This window comes from Drosophila ficusphila, unplaced genomic scaffold, assembly GCF_018152265.1.
Source record: "Drosophila ficusphila isolate 14025-0441.05 unplaced genomic scaffold, ASM1815226v1 contig_198, whole genome shotgun sequence".
NCBI classification, from domain to species: Eukaryota; Metazoa; Arthropoda; class Insecta; order Diptera; family Drosophilidae; genus Drosophila; species Drosophila ficusphila.
In genome coordinates this window covers 11,513,774-11,534,288 of record NW_025064092.1, presented here as the reverse complement: position 1 = coordinate 11,534,288, position 20,515 = coordinate 11,513,774, and the positions used below count along the sequence as shown (strand labels likewise).

Genomic DNA, 20,515 nt, shown 5'->3' with positions numbered 1-20,515 from the left:
AGACAAGCCCAACAATGCGCCATTAGCCATTTGCCGACTGGGGCCGCAACTCGAACCGGTCACAATGGGGAATCAATCAATCGACATCGACATCGACCCGTTCGCAGACTAGAATTAGCCAAGAATTATAATTTAGCTGGCAATCAAAAGTGTTGTCATCTCCGGATCGTGACCGGGTCCCCGAATCCCGGACCCCGCGGCGGCTTCCGCTTGCCCAACGCAGCTCGCGTGCATTCACCTCCGATGCGCAGAGCATTAATATCGAATGATTTAATACCAAACACAAAGCAAGACAATCGCAGGGAGGAGAAGACAATGGCGGTGCCACCCACTTTTGGCAAGAGATGACGAGACGCCGTCGTCGATTGGGAAAAAGAAACGGAAAATGAAAACGTGCCTGCGTTCGACTATTTTCCATGCTTCATTCAACAATGTTGCCTCCGGCGTTGCTTCATTCATGACTTGGGAACTCGGAGCAGCGAAAACTGCGAGTTGCGGCTTGCAATTGCCACTGCGGTCAAGGTCGTCCTTCGCTGCGGCGGTACGGTATCGAGTACCCAGTAATTGGCCCCGCGCCAGGCGGAAATGATTGATGCAGGGTAAGTTGAGACTGATTTCCTATTGGCATTATTTTAAAAGTTTGCATTTCAACTATCTTATTGAAAACATCAAGAGTTAAAAACATTTTTTGGTCGATTTTTTCACACATCTGCAATGTAACCCTTTTCGAAATTAAAAAAAACATTAATTTGTTGAACTAGGACAATAGCTGCATTCCAAATCCCATAACTTTTACAATGGTCATCCGATTTAAAAGTGGCTTACCTCAAAACCTCGTCATTCAATTATCTAATAAACTGTTAGAAAAGTGAAAAAATATATTTTTGGTAAAATTTCTCACATTTTTGTGATGTAACCCCTTTCCAAATTTTCAAAAACTGCTTTTGTGAAGAATTCCATTAAACCTGTTTTCCAAAGCCCATAACTTTTCCGAATGTTATCCGATTTACAAGTGGCATATCTCAAAAACCTCGTTGTTCAATTATCTAATAAACTGCATCCAATGCTAAAAAAATATATATATTTTTGTTTGAATTTTTCACATTTTTGTAAAATTTTTGTAGATGCGGCAAGGCTTTCCAAAGCGCATAACTTTTTCCAGTTGTGATCAGATTTTGAAAAACCTGAAGAATTTTGTTTTTAACTATCTAGTCAACTGCATTATTAATATTCACTTTACTTATTCACTTGGCAACAACCTTTGCCCAATATACCCCTTTTTCTTGGAGGCTCGTTTAAAATCGTGCACTTTGGATATTCTTTCGATTAGAGTTTGCATGGGAAATGATCTGGCAGAGATCCCAGCTGAGCTGGTGAGCTTAATTAAAAATGCCAAAGTGCTGACAAACGTGTAATCGTTCATAATTTTAGTACAATGGTGCATGCATGTGCGATTCCCACGAGGCTTGTGGCATTTTAATATTCGGCCCAGCTTCTGAGCGCACTTAGGTAATGCTCCTCCTTTGGGGCTGTAAGACACCCGATCGGCGAGTGAAAGTGCTATGCGATATGCGGCAAGGCCCTTGGTGATTGTGGAACTCATTCCAGACTGGCAATTCTCCAGTCGCAAGTGGCAGGTCTCATGTTGCATGTTGCATGTTGAATGTGGATCGCGTTGGTGGCTGGCTGGCTGACTGGCTGGCTGCCCTGATTTGATTGCCCAATAAGCCTGGGATCTAAGAACTTCGAGTACGAATGCAATTACAGCCGATATCGTTAGTTTCCACGCCCACTCCGCCCCGCCGGATGAGCGGATGGATGACCTTTTGGTCTCGCAGCATAAACAATATTCGATTTCAAGTCCTCAACCCGTCATGCATTCAATTCAGCTGCAACAATCGCTGCTGCTGCTGCTGTTGCTGCTGTTGCTGCTGCTGTTGTTGTCAGTTTGCATAATTGCAACTGTAGCAGCAACAATGAGCCCAGTCGGGTGGCTATAAAAGCGCCGGGCAGCTGGCTGCCATCATCAAACCTCGTCTGGCGCCCAGCCCATCAAGTCAACCAGCCATCCAGCAGCAACCGTCCACATCCTCTCCAGCAGCAACATGAAGTTCTTGGTAAGCAGCAGGTCGAAGGACTACCGCCGGTCCGAACCCTTTTTTTTCAAGTGACAGTGGTTTAAATTTGAGATCGTATTGGTGTAACGCGAATCACAAACATATGTGGAACAGTGGATACTCGAGATATCATTAACCAACCACCTCCACCTTATCCAATCACCGAATGAAGCCCAAATGTTTTTGTTTTCTGTGCAGTGCGTTTTCGTCGTCCTGGCCATTTGTTTGGTGGGCTCCTGGGCGGCAGTTTCGGAACCCGCTCCCGAGGCCCTGGAACCGGAGCCTGCCGCCGTGGACGAGAAGAAGACGGAGAAGCGAGGCATCTACGGGTTCGGCCACGGATACGGCGGCTACGGCGGATACGGGGGCTACGGACACGGCCACTACGGCTACGGCCTGGGCAGTCCCTACTACGGCGGCTACGGATACGTCCACGCGGCGCCCTACTACGGCGGACACCACGGCTACTACCCGTACCACCACGGCCACTACGGGTTCTACTAGGAGGCCCGGCTCCGGCTGCCCACGATCATACTGCATACTGTTTTTTTTCTCGATCGCTTCATGCTCATCACCGCACTATCATACGTATATACATACATATTTGTTTTCGTGACTCGTTCAGTGGAAAATAAATGTCCTGCAAATAGCTTAAGTGGTGTCTTTGAATTGGAATAAGAATTGGATAAGAAAAATAACTAAAGCTGCTGCATATATGCTGCACCAAAGTGAAAACATCAAGAAAGTTGCAGTCCTTCCACGATAGGAAAGTCGCCAGGGATGCAGAATAGAGTTATTAGAATACAAAACCGTTACTATCAGTGTGTGATCAGTAGCCCTCAACTGAGATCTGAACTTTGTGGTAACGCTGGCCGAATAACTGTTCACCAGTGTAAGCCCCGCAATTTCGCAGCCAAGATGCTGAAGCGCGACCTGCAGAAGATTACCCTAAAGCTGTCCGACCTGAAGGACTACGAGGTGGCTCGGCAGAAGCGCAAGCAGAAGGCCTTCCCGCGACCCAGGATGTCCCAGGATGAGCTGGCCGGCGAAGAACCCTCCACGTCGGCAGCCGCCGCCGCCAGTTGCAGTTCCAACACGGCCACCGCAACGGAGACTGCATCCGATTCAGGATCGGTTTCGGGTTCCGGATCTGGGTCCGGGTCCGGGTCTAGCTCGTACATGACGGGAATGGGCTACCGGTCGGAGACGCCCTCCTCCGCCTCGTACACAACCTCGACGACACCGACCCTGGCCACCCTGGAGGAGGTGCTGCGGCCCTCGTCCGCCGTGACTGCCACCACGACCACGGGCACCACCACCTCCGGCTCCACGGACGACGTGAGCGTGGCCGCCGTGGTGGACGACACGGACACCATCGACGAGATCAGCGACGACAACTGGGTGGACCTGAATGCGGACACCAACAGCACGGCCGACACAGCTGGCACCCACGAGGGGGAGGAGGAGGAGGAAGAGGACGGCGCCAGGGGAGGCTTCTAGGCACCATGTGGAGCCCCTCCACGGTTGCCCCTGCAGACTGCAGCCATAATCACACATTGTGCACGTAACCAAGTAAATCAACCTGTTCGCATGATTCACGTGCTCTTATTCTTCGTTAGATTCAATTATAATTGGGTTTAATCCTTGAAATTATTAATTAGTTGGATTTGACTTTAACTCAATCCGAAGGTCAATAGTTGTTTACTCAAAAGTACTAATTGCACTTACAAATCATACGCTTATCAGCAGAAATTTTAATTGCTCTGCCCCTTCGAGTGGGATATTATATTTGTTAGGTTCCAGCTGCGTCCAGCTGGCGATGGGTGAAAATAGGGGTCCTAATTGGGCCACCTGACAAGGAGCTTGGTCACCGGGCGCATCTGGCGATGCAACAAGTGGCTCGCGAGCACCGGCAATCGTCGATGGCTCAGCAAGGGCTTATTGTTATTAGCCGCATTTGAAAAGCCGCCTGCAACGTGACAGGCGACCCCGAACGGAGGATGTGCTGGCCCCCAGAGGGGGAAAGCTCGCGGACAAAGCTTCAAAGCTCCGCCACTGGCGCTGCATTCAAACGGCCAAAAGCAAAGCTCCGGCCGACTGGCTGCTCAGACTGCTCCGAGGTTCCGCGGCTCTGAGGCTGGCACTCGGGCGACAGGCTGGCCAGAACGGCGACTCAATCCCGTCCGGTTCGGCTCGGCTCGGCTCAGCTCAGCTCAGCCTGGCTCGACGGTCCGGAAAGCGGCTAACGGACAGTGGATGGCCGCCCGTTCGCTAATTGCGGGTCGCTGGATTCCACGGCCGAGCGACTGCCAATTAATTACGCGGCCAAGTTCGATTTTCGACCGCTGCGGCCAGCGTCCCTTGTGGTTGAGGTGCCCTGATTCGTATCGGTGTCGGTGTCTCCTTCAGTGTCCGTATCCGTATCCGTATTCGTATCTGTGTCCGTATCTGTGTCCGTGTCCGTATCGGCCTCTTTGTATCGGTGTCCGTGACCCAAGGATCGACCGGTGGCAGCACGTGCCACGTGCCGGTTCGTGGGAAAGTGCAAGGGTAAGTGGCCAAGTGCACACTGATGGTAGTGAAGGTACAGTGTCGGCCCATTTATACCCCTTGAAAACCCATCGTGAAGCTCTCTGGCTGTCCTGAAAGTGTGATTTGAAAAGCGAGGTCAGAAATGCCTTGCAGGCCTACTCGCTGGTCCTTTTAACCAAGGGCCAGGACCAAGGCAACAGGGCAATAAATCAAATGAAACAACGGGCTCCAAACTGAATTTGAAGTTAGGAAAATTCGAGTAAATCAACTTAATGTCGCTCAGCCTCTAGGCTCCCTATCTTATGTGTGGTATAACTGGGTACTTGGATGCACAGCTGATGTTGCCACAGCAATCGCCCCTTGGGGATACTTTGAAACGTAGTCCTTTCGGGCATGCCCGTTCCATAATCCGAATCGCCAACTCTGCATGTGCATAACACACAACACATTGTTTCCGAGTGAGAACGTGACACCGGGGGCCGACTCGGGCGCACTGATATAACCACCTGTCACACACACACTCGCGGCACGTGCACTGCGTCCCCGGGAGGAAGCGGCATGTGGCAGGTGGCTCTGGTGGGTCAGGTGGGGGAACTGAAAGCGAAAGGACTGTGACAACAGCCAGGTTGATAGCTCGTGGGAGTTTCACGGATGCTGGCGCCACTTGCGGCAACTCGACAGCTTTAACCTGCCACCGACTCTCCGATCGCTCCTTCGTACTATATGTTGGATGCACGTCTGCAGGTACAGTCCCGCGCACCTGAAAAGCGTTAACTCTGCTGTTTTCGCCCGAGAGCGCATGCCTTTCATTAAGTCTATGCATAATTAGCGAGAACTCACACGGGATGGCCACAGCTGCGGTCGCACAACTAGCACTCGCGGGATTTACGAATGCATTATTAACACTTCTCTAATTGGAGTAGGATTGGACTTGTGGGAAACCAGCAATCCAGCCAGCCAGCAACTCCAGTCAAAAAAGGAATTTAATTGATTTGTTTGGTGTCCCTTTATAAGTGTCCTTTTTTAAGTGAGCTCTGCTGTAGGCTTGACCCCGCCCCCTGTAAATGGAGGTCCTTTTGGGCTCGGGGTGTTGCACTGCCTGTTTGCCGGTGTGTGCCCGTGCATATCCGATTGTGGCAGCCAGGGGTCGGGGGGATCGGGGGTGGCCCCCACTCAACAGGTGGCTGTGCGAGTCCTGCCCCACGGATCGACTTTCGTCCTGCCCCGCGTTGCAATATTAATGCGGCCCAGCGCTCTTGACGAGTGCATGTTAAATAGAAGCCGGCGGCAGAGCAAACGACCCGCCCAGATAGTCTTCCATAGCGTACTATATATCCTGGGCCCTTGGGACCGCCTGCCCCCTCCTCCTTCTCCCGTTAGCCGGCCGACTTGCGCGGCCTTTGCTCTCGGCATTTGGCTTTTTAGCCAGTCCTCGCAGTTGCCTTTTGGGCCGTGGCAGGGAAAACGGCAATGCGGCACGATTCGTGAACAGTGGAAAAAGTGAAATAACAACTCGGCCGATGCAGACAACTTGCCGCTTATTGCCTGGCCGAATGTCAATCTCGTTTTGTCAGCTAATTTGCATGCGAACTCTCGAGCAGGCACATTATGCCATTGCCATTGCCAGTCGCTTTTCCTGGCAGCCCAATTTTCCGGCGCTTCGCCTGTTTGACGTTGACGTGCCGCCAAGATTCCAGCGCTTCCTTGGCCATCAGCTGCAATTAAATCAATAGTTGGTGCAAGGCAAGTGGCCCGGCTGCCTAGAAGGCTTCCAGGAGAAGGCTTCCATTCCGAATGGATATGACAGTCGATTGGCGATTGATTGCAGAACGGGCCATATTCGATTCGAAAGTTATGAACAGGGTGCCCGAGAGTGCGGAACGAGCAAATCAAGTTGACGAACTGCCGAGGGCAGGCTGACAGAGTCACTCGAAACCGAAACCCTTCGCCCAAGCTAGGCAAGTATCCACAGTGCGTATACGCGATATGCATCTTTCATCCGTAGGATCAACCATTAGTCGGCTAGTTCTGTCGGGATGCACAGCTAAGCTCGCGATGACGCCAGTCGGGGATCGAGTTCCGTTTCGGAATGGGAAAGGCAAGTGAATGCACCTATTAATGTTCGCCATTAACTCAAAAACACAAAGGTGTTTGACACCGATAAGCGCTGGCTGCTCCGGGCTCTGTGATCCGGGAGCCGGGAGCTGGGAGCCGGGATCATTGTCCACGGGCCACGGTCAGTCCAGCGGGTGCGGGGGCTGGCCACAGTGGAATATTTTACACACTCCCAGAAGAAGGGAGAGAGCTTAGAGCTGGGGACTCAGCTTGGCGTTTATTTGGCTACGGATCGGATCGGATCGGCGAGCTGTTGACCGAGACTTATGTACATTCCGGGCTTATCGCCGATCCGGATCGTTGTCGCTGTGGTTGTCTTGGGTGCTTAGGTGCTGGGGTAGATAGGTGCTGGGGTGCTTGGCTGCTTGGGAACGCAACAACAACAACAACAACGACCCCCAATTCGGGCTCTCCGTGGTGCTCGCAATCGACTCGCCGCCAACAACGAGAACAGCAAACAGCAAACAGTGGACGACGGCGACGGCGACATCGGCGGGGGCGGGGGCGGGGAAGAGCCACAGCTGAGCCCGGAGGCGTAAATATAGCGGGATGGGTTTAAAAATAGCCGGAACGAAACTATCGCAGTCCGCGCTGAGATCCCAGGAGCGGAGTTAGGGATGCGCACTGCGCAGGGCGCCCAGCTTGCTGACCAAGTACTGCCAGGCGCCGGCGGGCAGGCACCAGGGGGTCTCGTCGATCTGCGCCGGAGGCGGGACTCCTGGCCAGGCGCCCCACCCGCCGGCATGGGAGCCCCCGAGGGCGATCCTGGACAGGACGAAGAGCGAGTGCAGCACGGACACCGTCAGCACCATCTTCTTCACCAAGGAGCCAAGTTGTCGGGGACTCTTCGCTTGCTGGTTATCGGGCGGCGTTGCTCCCGGAGCACTGGCCTCCATGTCGGGATCGCTTCCCATCTCCACCGCCCTTTCCATTTCCACCGACCCTGTGAGCACCTCAGCCTCGGATGCAGATGACGTCGTGAGCTCAGATGCGGACGTGGACTGCTCCACCGTCTGGCTTCCGAGGCTCACAAGCAGCTTCCCGCTGTGCGGACTGCGGTCCAGTTGGACGGTCCGGGCCTCGAGCAGGTCGGAGTAGAAGCTCCAGGGCGGGGTCTCGTCCTCCAGCCTGGGCAGGTCCAGCGAGATGATCCACTTGAAGAGCTGGCAGGGATCGCGCGGCACTCGAAAGCAGTAGTTCCACGGCTTCCCGAAGTACTCCTTCCGCAGGCCCAGCGCTGACCGGCGCCACTTGCACTGGTCATCCAGTTGAGAGAGATCCATGGCTTCCAATTGGGAATCTGCAGGACCGCAGGATATGAACTTGTGCTCAGTAGTTCTTGGTAGGACAATGGGGGAAACAAACCTGCCAGCTGCGAGTAGTACAAAATATATCTGGTTGACAGACGGTTGACAGTGGGGAGTGACAGCCTTCGCCTGGGTAAACCCGCTTGTCGAGTAAACCCAATCCCAATCCTGTTCGGGCGCCACTTCGCTCCTCGCCGCCTGCGGAGCCTGCAGAAGCGCTCCACTTCTTGTGCCCCGGACTCCACTATCTTATCAATCGGAAATGGGGCGTGGCACGACAGTTGCGGACGCACTATGCAGAGTGCGTTCCCGTTCCCGTCCCATTCCCGTTATAGAGCGTTATCAATGGCCCGGCATAATCGGCTATCAATATTGGCGCATTACGACAATCATAAATGACCAGGGGGCCAGATGGGGGCGGGGCGGGGGCGTACAGGCCTATTTATAGGATCACGGGTGCTAGACCAATTCATCTTGGGTGGCCAACCTGTGACCGATCGACTTCAGTCTGGTCTTGGGTTTATTTTTGGCCAGAAAGACACTGTTTGCCCGGCAAATTATGCGAACGGTGCGAACGCGAGTCAGGTCTCCACGAGCCAGGGAACCCCGTGAGTGGGGAAAGCTAAGCACACCGCTCTACTTATTTTTGTTTATAGAGCATCAGCGATTCGCTGTGGCCAACAAAGGGCTCATCTAATCGCTGGCCTTGATTCTTCAGTGCTTTAAGGTGAAGTTGCAGTGACAGGCGATTTCTTTATTCGGTTGATTGGTTCAGGTGGAATTAGCTGAATAGCATTCGGCTGAAGTTTTGTTCTAAAGGACTCGAAAAATGGCCCCTAAAAATGCCAAAGAAAATCAGTTATCGTAGGCAGGGAGGTAGAAATATTTACTAGCCCTATTTATTTACTAGCTATATGTAACGATTGCTTCACTGTGCTTTAAACTTCTCCAAAAACTGTGTACCTTTTTAAATATGCTTTCCAAAAACAGTTACTTAAAGAGAGCACCGATATACATATGTAACTGTTCTGTGTAGAGTATCACAGTGCCCCCCATGGTCCATGCGTATATGAATGTACTCTGCTGTATACAATTTGCTTTGATTGTATTTTCGTTTTATGACCGTTGTGATTTCGTTTTACGCATAGTTCAACTCGAGCAAATTTGTTAATTAATATTTAACACTTAGCCCAGAAAGCCGTAAGCGGCCCCCTCCCGCCCTGGTCCACCGCCCCCCAAAAACCCGTGTTATTTGCCAGCGGACAACAATTGAAAATCGCAAAAAAACCTGTACAAAATACTATAACTGATAAGGTTCCTATAATTTAAAGCGGATTGAGTCGATCGCTTTGGCGCTCTTTTCCCCGCGCTCTTCGCTTTGCTCCCCATCGGCTCTCTCTTCCGGCGGGGCTGACCACTGATAAGGCGCCTTGGCGGGCGGAGAGAGAGAGCGGCGGGAGAGCCCGGAGAGGAGAGTGTTTCGGTAGGCGCTTTTTCTTTGACGGCGCTCCTTCTTCGTTCTGCTCGGCGCTTTTCTCTGGCCCAGCTCGCGTTGAATTTATTTGGTCGCTGCTTACGGCCACATCGGTTGCGTCTCGCCGAAAACGGAACGGAATCTAGAAAAGCAGAAAACAACGCAAAGTTAACTGACCAGGCGCGAAGTCCGTGCTTAATCCGTTATTTCGCGTTGTTCGAGTGTGATCGAGCGTCGGTCGAACGCCGCCAGGACAATCTCGAGTGTGGCCAGTTGGCAAGGACCCCCAACATACATATGTAGTACATATGCCGCGCACCTAATCGACTTTTGATACGATCCGAATCGATTTCATTCGGCTTGACTGAACACTCAACGCCCCGTGCAATCCATAATCTCAGCGATTGGACAATTGCAGCTGTAACTGTAACGCGAAGAACACAAATTGTCAACAAAGTCGTAAAAGTTTTGCACACTCTGGCAATACAGCGAATAACGCAAAAGAATAAAGCGAAAGAGTGCAGGCAGCAGCAAATTAATCAACAAAAGGCGCGCATAGTCCATAACCCCGAAGGTAAGTCGACTCGATCGGATAAGGCGGTATTGGCCTATGGCCTGAGTGATAGTTCCCACATTTGATCGCATCACCTCTCCGTTTGTCCAAGGAGCGAATGCATTCGCCTGGTGACGGTGCTTCGAAAATGCGCTTTTCGTCGAAACTATTTTTGAACGTGTTTGTTTTTTTATTTCGGCTCGTTCGGTTCTTTTTTTTTGTGTGTGCCTATAGACAAAGAACGTGGGAGAGGAAAAAGAAATGCATTCGTTGCCCTTCCCCTTTATCGGTGTACAGTGGCCGTGATCTATATTGATAGCTCCCGATATTGATATTGACTAAATCCAAGGGTTCGACGCAATGTTGACAAGATCGTTGAGGCAGATTGATGGGATTGATTGATTGAGGAAATATGGGAAGATTTAACAGACGCTTACGTTTGAATATAACTTATATTTCTATGGGAAACTAAGAAAACAGAATGGACTTCCTGGCTCTCCTGAAATTTCAATTCAACTTAATCCGCACGGTGAGTTGGTGGGGTGGTGGTGCTCCTGACCAGGTTCAACAGACGGACAGACTGGCCAGGTGGATCCGGTGGGGCTTGGGATTGGGATTCCGGTTGGCAGGTGAGCACAAAGTATCTCCAAGGCCAGGGCAATTAAGAATCCGTGACCGCAAAAGCCGAAACTCACTTAGTGCCAGGCAAGTGAATTAATTTCATAAACAAAGTGCCAACGACCGCTGGAGAGTTTTTTCCGTTGAGATGCAGTTTGAACCGGGCAAGGATAAGCAAAACATAAATCTGGGGAGACAAAGGCTGAACGTTTAACTGGGCCATCGCTTTAGTTGTTGAGAACTGGAAGTGAATCACCCGATTGCATGTCGCCTGCAAGTGTTTTCTATCGCCTCTGGTGTCGCCTCCTTTTTTTTTTTGGCAAGTCGCACTTGTTTGTTTTGCCGCTGGTGGTTCAACGACACCTGCATTCTTTCCGAGCAGCGCAAAAGCAAAACACCGAGAAAATAAGATTACCATTGCGGTGCAGAAATACCACGTCATGCCTTCCATACAGGTAGCCCTGCTCCTGAGAACACCTCGAGAACTCCCAAGAAGCACAAGAAGTTGTTCGCAGTGCATCACGTAATCAAACAGTTCGTGTTGCTCCTGCTTTTTGGCTGGCTCTGCTGCTTTTTCTGCTGCTGATACTGCACTCTGCTTGCTGCGCACATTTTGTCACATTTTGGGGCTACTACTCGGTGACGCGGTCACTCGGTGACGCGGTGACTCGGTGACTCGTTGGGTCAAGGGCAAAGTCTCCTCGCAGTGCCCTCCGTCCGACGACCGATGACTCGGCGGCCGAGTGCATCCAGTCCGAGTGCTATCGCCTGGCGAGAATGTCGTGCTGGTGTTGCTGTCGTTGCCAGGCGAAAGTGCAAGATAAACCAACGGATCGGGGGAGGGGAGCCGTCGATTACGATCCAGTTGGCAACCGGTTCACAGCCCACTTGTACTGGTTCAAGTCGAGCAAATAGATCCCAAATATCCACGACCCCTTAAAGAATGTCTGAGGTAGGAGAAGATAACTTGTAGTTTCCCAGAAAACCCCAACAAGATTGTTTTTGAACTACGCAAATCAAGGAACTGCAACCCGCATCCTCTATCTTGTTTTTTTCCTCCTTTAAAAGCTGGTGAGCTAGCTGAAACCAAAGTCCCTCGTTCCTTTGTTGGGGCAGATGAGTTGCGGTCAAGTGGGCGGCTCCTCAGTAGTGTTTTCCGTGCGGAACGCTCAGCATTCTCAAGTCACTGCCGCCAACGTTGCGTATGCGCAATCTCTTTGTCGGCGATTAGAAGAGTATCTTTCATCCGAGAGAAGCGCCCGGATGTCATGGCCAATTTTTGGCCCACGGTGTACGATGTGATAATGTAGAATTTCTTGCCAGTCCAGAGGTAAAAGCTTAGACGACATTCGTCGGCCTCATTTGCGTTGATTTGATTTGTTTTGTTTTAATTGTCTCTGATTGCACAAAGGAATCGAAGCGAAGCCGACGGATGAATCATCGCATAAGTTGGAGATGCTCGCGGTGCAGTTGCTATTGTTATAGTTCTGGTAAATAAACCACTATAGTGACTAGTGACCCCCTCCCCCTCACTCCCCTCCCCCTTGTTCGCGCCTAATCAACTTTAGGTTGGGTTTGGCTTTTGTTCACGCCTGCTCTCGTTGTAATGTGTGTGCATATCAACTGCCTGCTGATACGGCTTTGGAAAGGCGAAATAGCATTTGTTTTGTTCAGTTTCAGTTTCAGCTTCAGCTTCCCGCGATTCCGCCCACATTGCCCCTCGCCGGAGGAATCATCCGCTTTATCACGTCACAATTATCTTGCAGCATTGTAGCAACTTTTGCGCTTTGTTTCCATTTCACAAAAACGCAGCCATAAAAACAGCGATGATTGAGCAGGCAGCACTTCTGGAGATACATGTGCATATAGGCTATACGTACACGATTCTTGCTGGCCATATCTATTCGGGCGAAGAGCGAGAACAAAAGAACGCCTCGCCACACAAAAAGCGAAAGTAATTCGCACCTGGGTCAGTGATTAGAACACTCTGAAGTGGCGGAAAGTCTTTGCCAGTGTGTTGAGTCTTAAATCTGACGATAAATATTGTAAGCTATATCAGGGGATTTGGACATTCATTTGAGCCACCATTTAGATGTATATTTCAGCATATTCAGAACTCCTTGATGTTTCCTTGGCATGCATAAAACCATTTTAATCCGTAATAAATGACCACTCAACCTCGAGGATAGATATTCAGGGTAGCCAGATCGAAAACCCCTTTGGCGATCGCGACTTCTCGCCGCATAAACGAAAGACTTTCTACGCAGATCGCTGGGGGTCCGAATGGCAAATATTATATATAGTAGTCTATAAAGTCGGTTGTTTTTCTGAGCTGCTGGGCCTGATAAGCCGCATCCCGAGTGCTGACTTAATTACTGAGTACCAGCGATACTTAGAATCAGCCTCGCCCCTCCCCCTCCCCCTCCCATTTCCCCTCCCATTTCCCCCGCTTCTTGTTCGATCGACGGACAATGGAAATGTAAGCGAAATCTGCCAAATAACCGTGATGATTTGGTTTGCGATTTGGCCAAAGAGGAGGGGGCGGGCGACGGGGTCAGAGGTCGCTGGCAGCCTGATAACCGCTTTCAGTTGGTTCGCATCGCGAAGAAATGAGGCATTTCTTTATAGGTGCCACAATCTTAAATATTTTTGAATAGTAAACTTTTTAATGGAGTGCGAAATAATTATCGCTAAATCGTTAAAGATGAAATTATTTCTATTTCTATTATTTCGGGTGATTAATTAATGAGCAATAACTTGGGTGTGCTCTAAGTAGCAATCAACCTTAATGTTCTATTTAAATTCATACGAAGAGACCCATCTGCCTCGGTTGTTTGGTTGTTTTTGGCGGGTTCAACGCTTCTCAGCTGAGCTCGGCTGATAAGCGGGGCAGACTCGCTGCAACAACAACTTCCAACGGCCACATCCTCTTCATCACGTGTTTTCAGCATTGGTAATTGGGTTTTCTTGCCACCCGACTTCACAACTCAGCTTCTAATTGCCACCGCTCTCGTTTCAGTTGGCGCAGCATGAGCCGCAGGCTTTGAGGAGGAGGAGATCCACCAGCAGCAGCAGTAGCAGCAGCAGGTGCACCCCAGCCGCAGCAGCCAAAGCAAGTGCCACCGGAGGTCAGAGGTCAAGGCTCAACCGGAAGTCGGAGCAGCAACAGCAACAGCAACATGGTGCACGGACCGCCGGCCCGCAGAAAATCGCAGCAGCAGCACGAGTCCTGCGACATGGACCTGGAGCGACAGCCCACTCCGCCGGACGGCGGCTGGGGATGGGTGGTGGTCTTCGGCTCCTTCATGATCCACATAGTCAGTAAGTGGAGTTTAGTTGCTAATCGGTGGTGGAGATACCCGGGTGAAGGGTCGTCGAATGGGGCTTAAGTGTCAGCTGCAGCAAGCATAGGACTTCGAGATCCTGGTGGAAGCTACAATTGATTGATTCTGGTGCGGGAAGAGCGAGCCGTTTATCCCAAGGAATGAGTGCCAGATACTGAAAGTTTCCCGATTTCATCCTCTTATCATAACTTATTAGAACTTGGTTGTCAGTGGGTTCCGCCGCAGGACTCCTGGCCAAGTGGTGCTCGCCATCTGAGTGGGTGGCCATGGCTCCAGCACTTCGCGGCTGTCGTAAATCAAATCCGCCGGCCTTCGACTGACCCGGCAACCAGAACAGCCGGCAACAGGTTGTATGTTGTGGATTTGGGATCGTAAATAGCCAAGCACCAAAATCAGAGAGTTCGGCCGGACCGCTTGGGAGCTCATTGGGCTTATCGGCGGTCCGACTGCGTTGCTGCTTTACGGAAGGTGGGTGGTGGGTGGTGGGAGGTGTGAGGTGGAGTACAGTCGCCACTCGAGCCGTGCAAGCAGCAAGTGGGTGATAATTGTGGCCAAGTGGCCGCAGTCCGTCCGCAGATGGCCGGGCGATAATCTAATCGCGGCTACGGCTGTAATTGCCGTGCCACGGAAATAGTTACGGGTTAGAGCGACTGGAGACTGGCGATTGGCGATTGGTGATTGGTGATTGGTGTTTGGTGATTGGCGATTGCCGAGGGACAAGTGGGAGCGGGGGTGGGGGGGCTGATAAAATTGGGAGCCGTAATTAATTGCCCAACTAAACTGATTTACGGCCCGTCGAACCAGTTAGATCGAACGGAATCCACTTGGGTGGCGGGCAGAGGATGGAGGATGGGGGATGGAGGGTTGATTCGGAATCCACAGCTGCTGATCCCCATCTGATCTCCTCTCTCCCGCAGCTGATGGCATGACCTACTCCTTCGGCATCTTCTACAATGAGTTCCTGGACTACTTCAACGAGGGCAAGGGCTACACGGCCTGGATCGCCTCCATAATGGTGGGCGTGACCTTCTCCTCCGGTGAGTGAACGATACCCTCTTGAATGGTATTCCCCATCCTTTACAAACTGATTAATGCGCTTATCCATCCATTTGCAGGTCCGATCAGCTCGTCGTTCGTGAACCGCTACGGCTGCCGGGCGGTGACCATCGCGGGCTCCCTCCTGGCCGCCAGCTGCATCATCGTGAGCATGTTCGCCCAGAACGTGCTCACCCTGATCATCACGATCGGCCTCGGGACGGGGCTGGGCTTCGGGCTCATCTACCTGCCGGCCATCGTGAGCGTGACGCAGTACTTCGAGGCGCGGAGGTCGCTGGCCACCGGGATCGCGGTCTGCGGCTCCGGGTTCGGCACCTTCCTGTTCGCCCCGCTGACGGAGGCCCTCATCGGGAGCTATGGGTGGCGCGGGGCCATGCTCATCATCGGCGGGATCGTGCTCAACTGCATCATCTTCGGGGCGATGTTCCGCCCGCTGGAGCTGGAGGCCCCGCCGCAGACGCCGCCGAACACGCCGAGCACGCCCCAGCTGGGCAAGAAGGCGGCCATCATCGACCAGAACACCACGCCGGCGGAGCTCGAGCCGCTCAAGCTCCTCTCCAAGGTCAACAACGAGGAGAAGGACAAGGACAACGACAAGGACAAGGGCCAGTACCTGCAGCTGCCGCCGCTCTCCGGCGGCGCTCTCTGCCGCTCGAACAGCGTGGGCCACAACCTGAAGCCCGGCCTGAACCTGGTGAGTCCTCCGGAGGAGGAGGGGAGCACCCTCATCAACTCGTCCATCGCTGACTTACGCCTCACCCCTTTGCTCCCTTTGCTCCGTAGAACAACAACTCGAACGGAGCCGCCAACGGACAGGGACCCACGGGGATCCTGGTGACGCCACCGCAGGCGGTGGTGAAGAGCACCAGCAACGACGACATCGCCCGCAAGTGCCGCAGCCAGCTGCAGCTGGCTCCCCTGCGGGACGGCCACCGCGAGCGGAGCGCCAGCGGCACCATGTACCGCCCGGACGCCCTCTACCAGGTGGGTTTCCCCTCTCCACTCTCCGGAGTAACGTTAACCACTTGTCTTTCCTTCCAGGGCTCGCTGCACAACCTGCCCGACTACGTGAGCTCCCGGAACGACCTGAGCCGCTCCATGTCCGGGTCGGGGGTCATCAAGCGGTACGGATCCCTCCGCCAGAGCAACAGTGTGGCGCAGAGTCAGGTGAGCTTTGGGGTCCGATGGCATATGATATTCGGTTTTTACAAGCTGGCATTAAGACTCACCGCTGGAGAGTCCGCTTATTGGTTCATACGGTTGCTGGTGCCCTTCGGTCCGATTCATGCAATAGAGGGGGTGAATGGTGTGGAACCACTCCGTCGGGAAGGGAACTCCGCAGAAACCCTTCTGGAGAGGAGAGTCCCGGACGGAGTGGCTCAAGTCTGACAAAAACAAGGGCAGAAAGAAAGGCGGGCTAGCTGAATAGGGAGGTTCTGTAGTATATTGAGCTGAGCCAAAACCCAGCTCCACTTAGGCTACCAAAAAAAAGCTTAAAACGAAAGGGAGGCCCCGTAGCGCGACCACAGCCAGCGGAGCAGCTTGTAGAGCAGGAAGAGGCGGAGCAGCCGGTAGAGGAAGACCTTCCTGGAAGGGAAAGTACTATTTGGATGCACAGCCGAAACGCGCGAGTTCGCAGGTACTCACGTTCGCAGGATGATCTTGCTGCGCCCGAGGGTCGCCGGGTCCTCGCGGAGCAGGTGGGTGCGGATGCTGAGGAGCATTTCGCCGCAGGACTGGATCACCAGGCCGTGGATATCCGGGTGCCTGAAGGCGGCCAGATCGAAGGCGGTGCTGGGAAGGCGGAGCAGAAGTGGATTGGTGGATTGCTGGATTGCTGGATTACTGGATTGGTTTGCGCACTCACCCCTGGTTCTCCGCGGTGAGGAGCTCGTAGTCGGTGACCCCGGGACTGTCGTAGTTGTTGAACATGAAGGGCTGCATCACCTCGAGCGTCTGGTAGGCCTTCCGCACGGCGCCCATCAGCAGGGGCCGCTGGCCGCAGGCGCGGAGCAGCAGGTCGACGGCCATGGCGGGCAGGATCTGCTTAGCGAAGACGAGCGACTGGTAGACCCAGCGGCGGTCCGTGTAGTGGCAGCCGGGGATCATCAGGTTCTTGCCGAAGGCCGAGTGCCGCCAGAGGTCCAGCGAGTCCATCTGCTCGGCGATCTGGGTGAAGGTGTGCGGCACGTGGGTGCAGGACGAGGACAGGAAGACCGGCAGCTCCGCCGGAGGCCCCTGGCGGTAGAGCTCCGCGCCGCGCTTCGTGTACCACAGCATGCTCTTGATGCCGATGTCCTGCGGCGTGATGTCCAGCCGGATGTCCCTGCCCAGGTAGACGGTCTTCAGGATGCCGGCGCCCACCAGGGCGAACAGTCCCATGGCGCCCATCAGCGAGGGCGAGAATCCGGGCGAGGGGTCGTCCACCGCGAAGAGAACTGGATGGAAACGGGATCGGGAATGGAAACTGCAATTGGGCGGATCGTAGGCTCACCTATGGAGGGGCGGTACACCACCAGCGGCAGGCGGTGGCGGTAGTCGTTCACCAGGGACTCGGCCAGGTTCTTGGTGAAGGTGTACGTGTTGGGGAAGCCCACGATCAGCCTGGTTCGGAATCCAAGATGGAGTGGCGGCAGCCGAGAGAGGGAGAATCGATTTGCAAGAGGAGCGGCGATTAACGGACGCGACTTACTTCCTTGTGAGGGCGTCGAGCAGCCCGTCCTCCGGGACCTCGTCCAGCAGTCGGAGGCAGAGGCGCCAGTCCATCGGCGAGGAGTAGTACTGCAAGGATCAGGGTTAGCCTAAATCTGAGCCTAAAACTGAGGAGCTGAGCAGCTCAGTACCTTTGGCTCCACCCGCGTCAAGTATGGGTTGCTGTAGAAGGTGGACACGTGGACGAAGGCCTCCAGGAGGGGCAGCCCCTCGGCGAACCTGAGCGCCTCCAGGGTGCCGCCGACGTTCAGCCGGAGGGCCACGCGGAGCGGCTCGTCGAAGCGGACGGTGGCCGCGCAGTGGTAGACCAGGGAGACGCCCCGCAGGCGCTCCACCTGCGCCGGGTCGATGCCCAGGCCCGGCAGGGAGACGTCCCCCGGCACCGCCACCACCTTGTCCAGCTCCTGCGGCTTCTCGGCGACGAGCACGTGGAAGACGGTGGCCTGGCGCAGGCGCAGGAGCCGCTGCTCCGCCGAGAGCTGCCTGCGCGGCCGCAGGAGCACGTAGATGCGCTTCACGTTGCAGGAGCGCAGCAGCTTCTCGATCAGCGCCTTGCCCACCACCCCCGACCCGCCCGTCACGAACACCTCCCTGTCCTCGAAGAAGCTCTCCATTGGGCAGCCTTTCCCTGAGCAGCGATCGATCCAGCGGTGGATCGTGGATCGTGGATCGTGGATAGCCGCACGGCACAGCACTGGAGCCCCGAGGCGGCGGTCAGGCGGCTTAAGCGAGCGGCCGGCGCGGTCCACGCATATTCATTACGCCATTTACGCGATTTGACTAACATGAGCGCTCCATGCTAATTTCGGGCTCAATTCGGTCTCGGCCGCGGGGTCATGGCGAAGCGGCCAGATTACAGCGACCCCAACGGGTGGGTCTACACTGCAGTGACCCCTGCCCCTGCCCCTGCCCCTGCCCCTGCCCCTCCCCCCTACTCCTCCCCTTCCTCCCTTCACGGGCCAGCTAAGGTTTGTTTGGGTTTGATGGGTCTAAAGACATTGATTGTCGCAGCAGGTGGATCGAGTATAGAATATAGAATGTATCTCTGTATGTATGTCTTTATTTCATGACGCTCTCTTCTTCTCTGCCAGGAGGAGACCAAGTGCTGCGGCTGCATCACGTGCTCCAAGGAGACCCGCGACACGTTCGCCGAGATGATGAACTTCTCGCTGCTCAAGGACGTGATCTTCGTCATCTTCTCCGTGTCGAACTTCTGCACGAGCATCGGCTTCAACGTGCCGTACCTGTACGTGGCGACCTACGCGGACACCCTCAAGCTGACCAAGACGGACGCCAGCCACCTGATAGCCACGATCGGCGTGGCCAACACGGTGGGCCGCATCATCCTGGGCTACATATCGGACAAGCCGTGGGTCAACCGGCTGCTGGTCTACAACGTCTGCCTCACGGCCTGCGGAGTGTGTGAGTATATATTTTGGTTTGCCTGTTCCGAAACTATAACCTAATGATAATTCTGTATTTCTGTCCACTTTCAGCCACTGCCATGGTGCCGCTGTGCCACGACTTCCAGTCCCTGGTCATCTACTGCGCCGCGTTCGGGTTCACGATCGGCGCCTACGTGGGCCTCACCTCGGTCATCCTGGTGGACCTGCTCGGCCTGGACAAGCTGACCAACGCCTTCGGCCTGCTGCTGCTCTTCCAGGGCATCGCCAGCTTCATTGGTCCGCCCATCGGAGGTGGGTGTCTTCTACTTGGGAAAAGAACCTTTAACTTACTTTACTTACATGCGTGACTCTCGCCCACAGGTTGGATGTACGACTTGACCGACTCGTACTCGCCTGCCTTCCTCATGGCCGGACTGATGATCGCCATCAGCGGACTGGTTATGTTCGCCATTCCGCCCCTCCAGCGAATGCAGGCCCGCAAGTCGGAGCAGAAGCACCACGCCGAGCACCTAGCCCTAAGTTAGTCCACCCACTCCATCGTGCGCACTTTGTTTTTGCTTACTGCTACTGCTATTGCTAATTCTATATTTGTTTTTTGTTTTTTTTTTTCTACTGTAACTATACTTCTAGACGTGTATTGATGCGCCCAACACCTGGTTAGATTAAGTCCTAGGCGTAGGCCAAACATGTGTGTATGCCATAGCTAGAGCGTATCCGATTATTTATGTTTAGGCGACCACCCCTGCTGACCCCTCAAGCCCAGATCCCAAATCCCAATCCCAATCCCAATCCCGAAACACCTCCACTGCAGGTGCATGCAAATGTATAAAAATGTATACGTACGTACATATGTATATCGATATGCAATTTGTACTAGAACAATTTTTGTAACTCTACTATGACTGTATGCCTGTGCGAGTGTTTGTCTGGTTATACGACATTAAAGAATGCTTTTGTACAACAACTGCAACGTGTTTTCATTTCTGGGAAGGGGAGGGTTTTTATTTTTATTTTTCAGATACACCACAAATCCAGTCCCGATTGGATCGATTGGACAGCCAAATTGGTCGATTCTGAAAACCAGATACCAGGCGAACAGAAACGCCTAGCAGGTGGATATCGAATTTATTTTTTTATAACAGCGATCTTCCATCAGTAAGCAATCAGTAGCAGAGATCTTCTGTCAGTAAACAATTGTATTCCAGCGATCTTATATCATAGCAGAAATCTTCTGTCAGTAAGCAATTAGTAGCATAGAGCTTCTGTCAGTGAGCAACTTTT

At 53.3% G+C, this 20,515-nt stretch overlaps 5 protein-coding genes across 7 annotated transcripts; 3 read left to right on the top strand and 2 right to left on the bottom strand.

Annotated features, from left to right (window-relative positions):
- Positions 1 to 5: 5 nt before the first annotated feature.
- LOC108097063 (monocarboxylate transporter 12) lies at positions 6 to 20,198 on the top strand. Of its 3 annotated transcripts, none has more exons than XM_017199097.2 (10): positions 6 to 599; positions 13,736 to 14,037; positions 14,978 to 15,097; positions 15,176 to 15,810; positions 15,900 to 16,100; positions 16,158 to 16,283; positions 18,920 to 19,250; positions 19,325 to 19,525; positions 19,595 to 19,753; positions 19,865 to 20,198. In XM_017199097.2, exons 2-10 carry the CDS (start codon positions 13,896 to 13,898, stop codon positions 19,873 to 19,875), a joined length of 1,926 nt encoding a protein of 641 aa, XP_017054586.1. In that variant the 5' UTR covers positions 6 to 599; positions 13,736 to 13,895; the 3' UTR covers positions 19,876 to 20,198. The 3 variants fall into 3 exon arrangements, with proteins under 3 accessions (XP_017054586.1, XP_017054585.1, XP_017054587.1); XM_017199096.1 differs by lacking the exon at positions 6 to 599 and adding an exon at positions 9,613 to 10,119; XM_017199098.2 differs by lacking the exon at positions 6 to 599 and adding an exon at positions 9,614 to 10,119 and having other exon boundaries at positions 19,595 to 20,198.
- LOC108097076 (keratin-associated protein 19-2) lies at positions 2,020 to 2,772 on the top strand. Its single transcript, XM_017199117.2, has 2 exons — positions 2,020 to 2,117; positions 2,316 to 2,772. The coding sequence occupies exons 1-2, from the start codon at positions 2,106 to 2,108 to the stop codon at positions 2,619 to 2,621; spliced, it is 318 nt and encodes a 105-aa protein (XP_017054606.1). The 5' UTR covers positions 2,020 to 2,105; the 3' UTR covers positions 2,622 to 2,772.
- On the top strand, positions 2,980 to 3,774 carry LOC108097073 (GPI-anchored hemophore cfmA). Its single transcript, XM_017199114.2, has one exon. It carries the CDS (start codon positions 3,036 to 3,038, stop codon positions 3,615 to 3,617), a length of 582 nt encoding a protein of 193 aa, XP_017054603.1. The 5' UTR covers positions 2,980 to 3,035; the 3' UTR covers positions 3,618 to 3,774.
- LOC108097074 lies at positions 6,944 to 8,194 on the bottom strand. The gene is made up of 2 exons (XM_017199115.2): positions 8,130 to 8,194; positions 6,944 to 8,064 (listed from the first exon to the last, which is right to left on the bottom strand). The coding sequence occupies exon 2, from the start codon at positions 8,045 to 8,047 to the stop codon at positions 7,376 to 7,378; it is 672 nt and encodes a 223-aa protein (XP_017054604.1). The 5' UTR covers positions 8,048 to 8,064; positions 8,130 to 8,194; the 3' UTR covers positions 6,944 to 7,375.
- LOC108097068 (fatty acyl-CoA reductase wat) lies at positions 16,539 to 18,546 on the bottom strand. The gene is made up of 6 exons (XM_017199106.2): positions 17,960 to 18,546; positions 17,809 to 17,897; positions 17,611 to 17,720; positions 16,984 to 17,554; positions 16,764 to 16,910; positions 16,539 to 16,703 (listed from the first exon to the last, which is right to left on the bottom strand). The coding sequence occupies exons 1-6, from the start codon at positions 18,440 to 18,442 to the stop codon at positions 16,610 to 16,612; spliced, it is 1,494 nt and encodes a 497-aa protein (XP_017054595.1). The 5' UTR covers positions 18,443 to 18,546; the 3' UTR covers positions 16,539 to 16,609.
- Positions 20,199 to 20,515: the final 317 nt, after the last annotated feature.

Bases quoted from the DNA above. Each gene is read 5' to 3' on its own strand.
- LOC108097074 (XM_017199115.2), bottom strand. From the start codon at position 8,047: ATGGATCTCTCTCAACTGGATGACCAGTGCAAGTGGCGCCGGTCAGCG.
- LOC108097063 (XM_017199097.2), top strand. From the start codon at position 13,896: ATGGTGCACGGACCGCCGGCCCGCAGAAAATCGCAGCAGCAGCACGAG. The intron at 16,284-18,919 runs GTGAGCTTTGGG...CTTCTCTGCCAG, and splicing joins ACAGTGTGGCGCAGAGTCAG to GAGGAGACCAAGTGCTGCGG. The intron at 19,526-19,594 runs GTGGGTGTCTTC...TCTCGCCCACAG, and splicing joins CATTGGTCCGCCCATCGGAG to GTTGGATGTACGACTTGACC.
- LOC108097073 (XM_017199114.2), top strand. From the start codon at position 3,036: ATGCTGAAGCGCGACCTGCAGAAGATTACCCTAAAGCTGTCCGACCTG.
- LOC108097068 (XM_017199106.2), bottom strand. From the start codon at position 18,442: ATGGAGAGCTTCTTCGAGGACAGGGAGGTGTTCGTGACGGGCGGGTCG. The intron at 17,721-17,808 runs GTAAGTCGCGTC...ATTCCGAACCAG, and splicing joins CTCGACGCCCTCACAAGGAA to GCTGATCGTGGGCTTCCCCA. The intron at 16,911-16,983 runs GTGAGTGCGCAA...CCGCCTTCCCAG, and splicing joins CTCACCGCGGAGAACCAGGG to CACCGCCTTCGATCTGGCCG.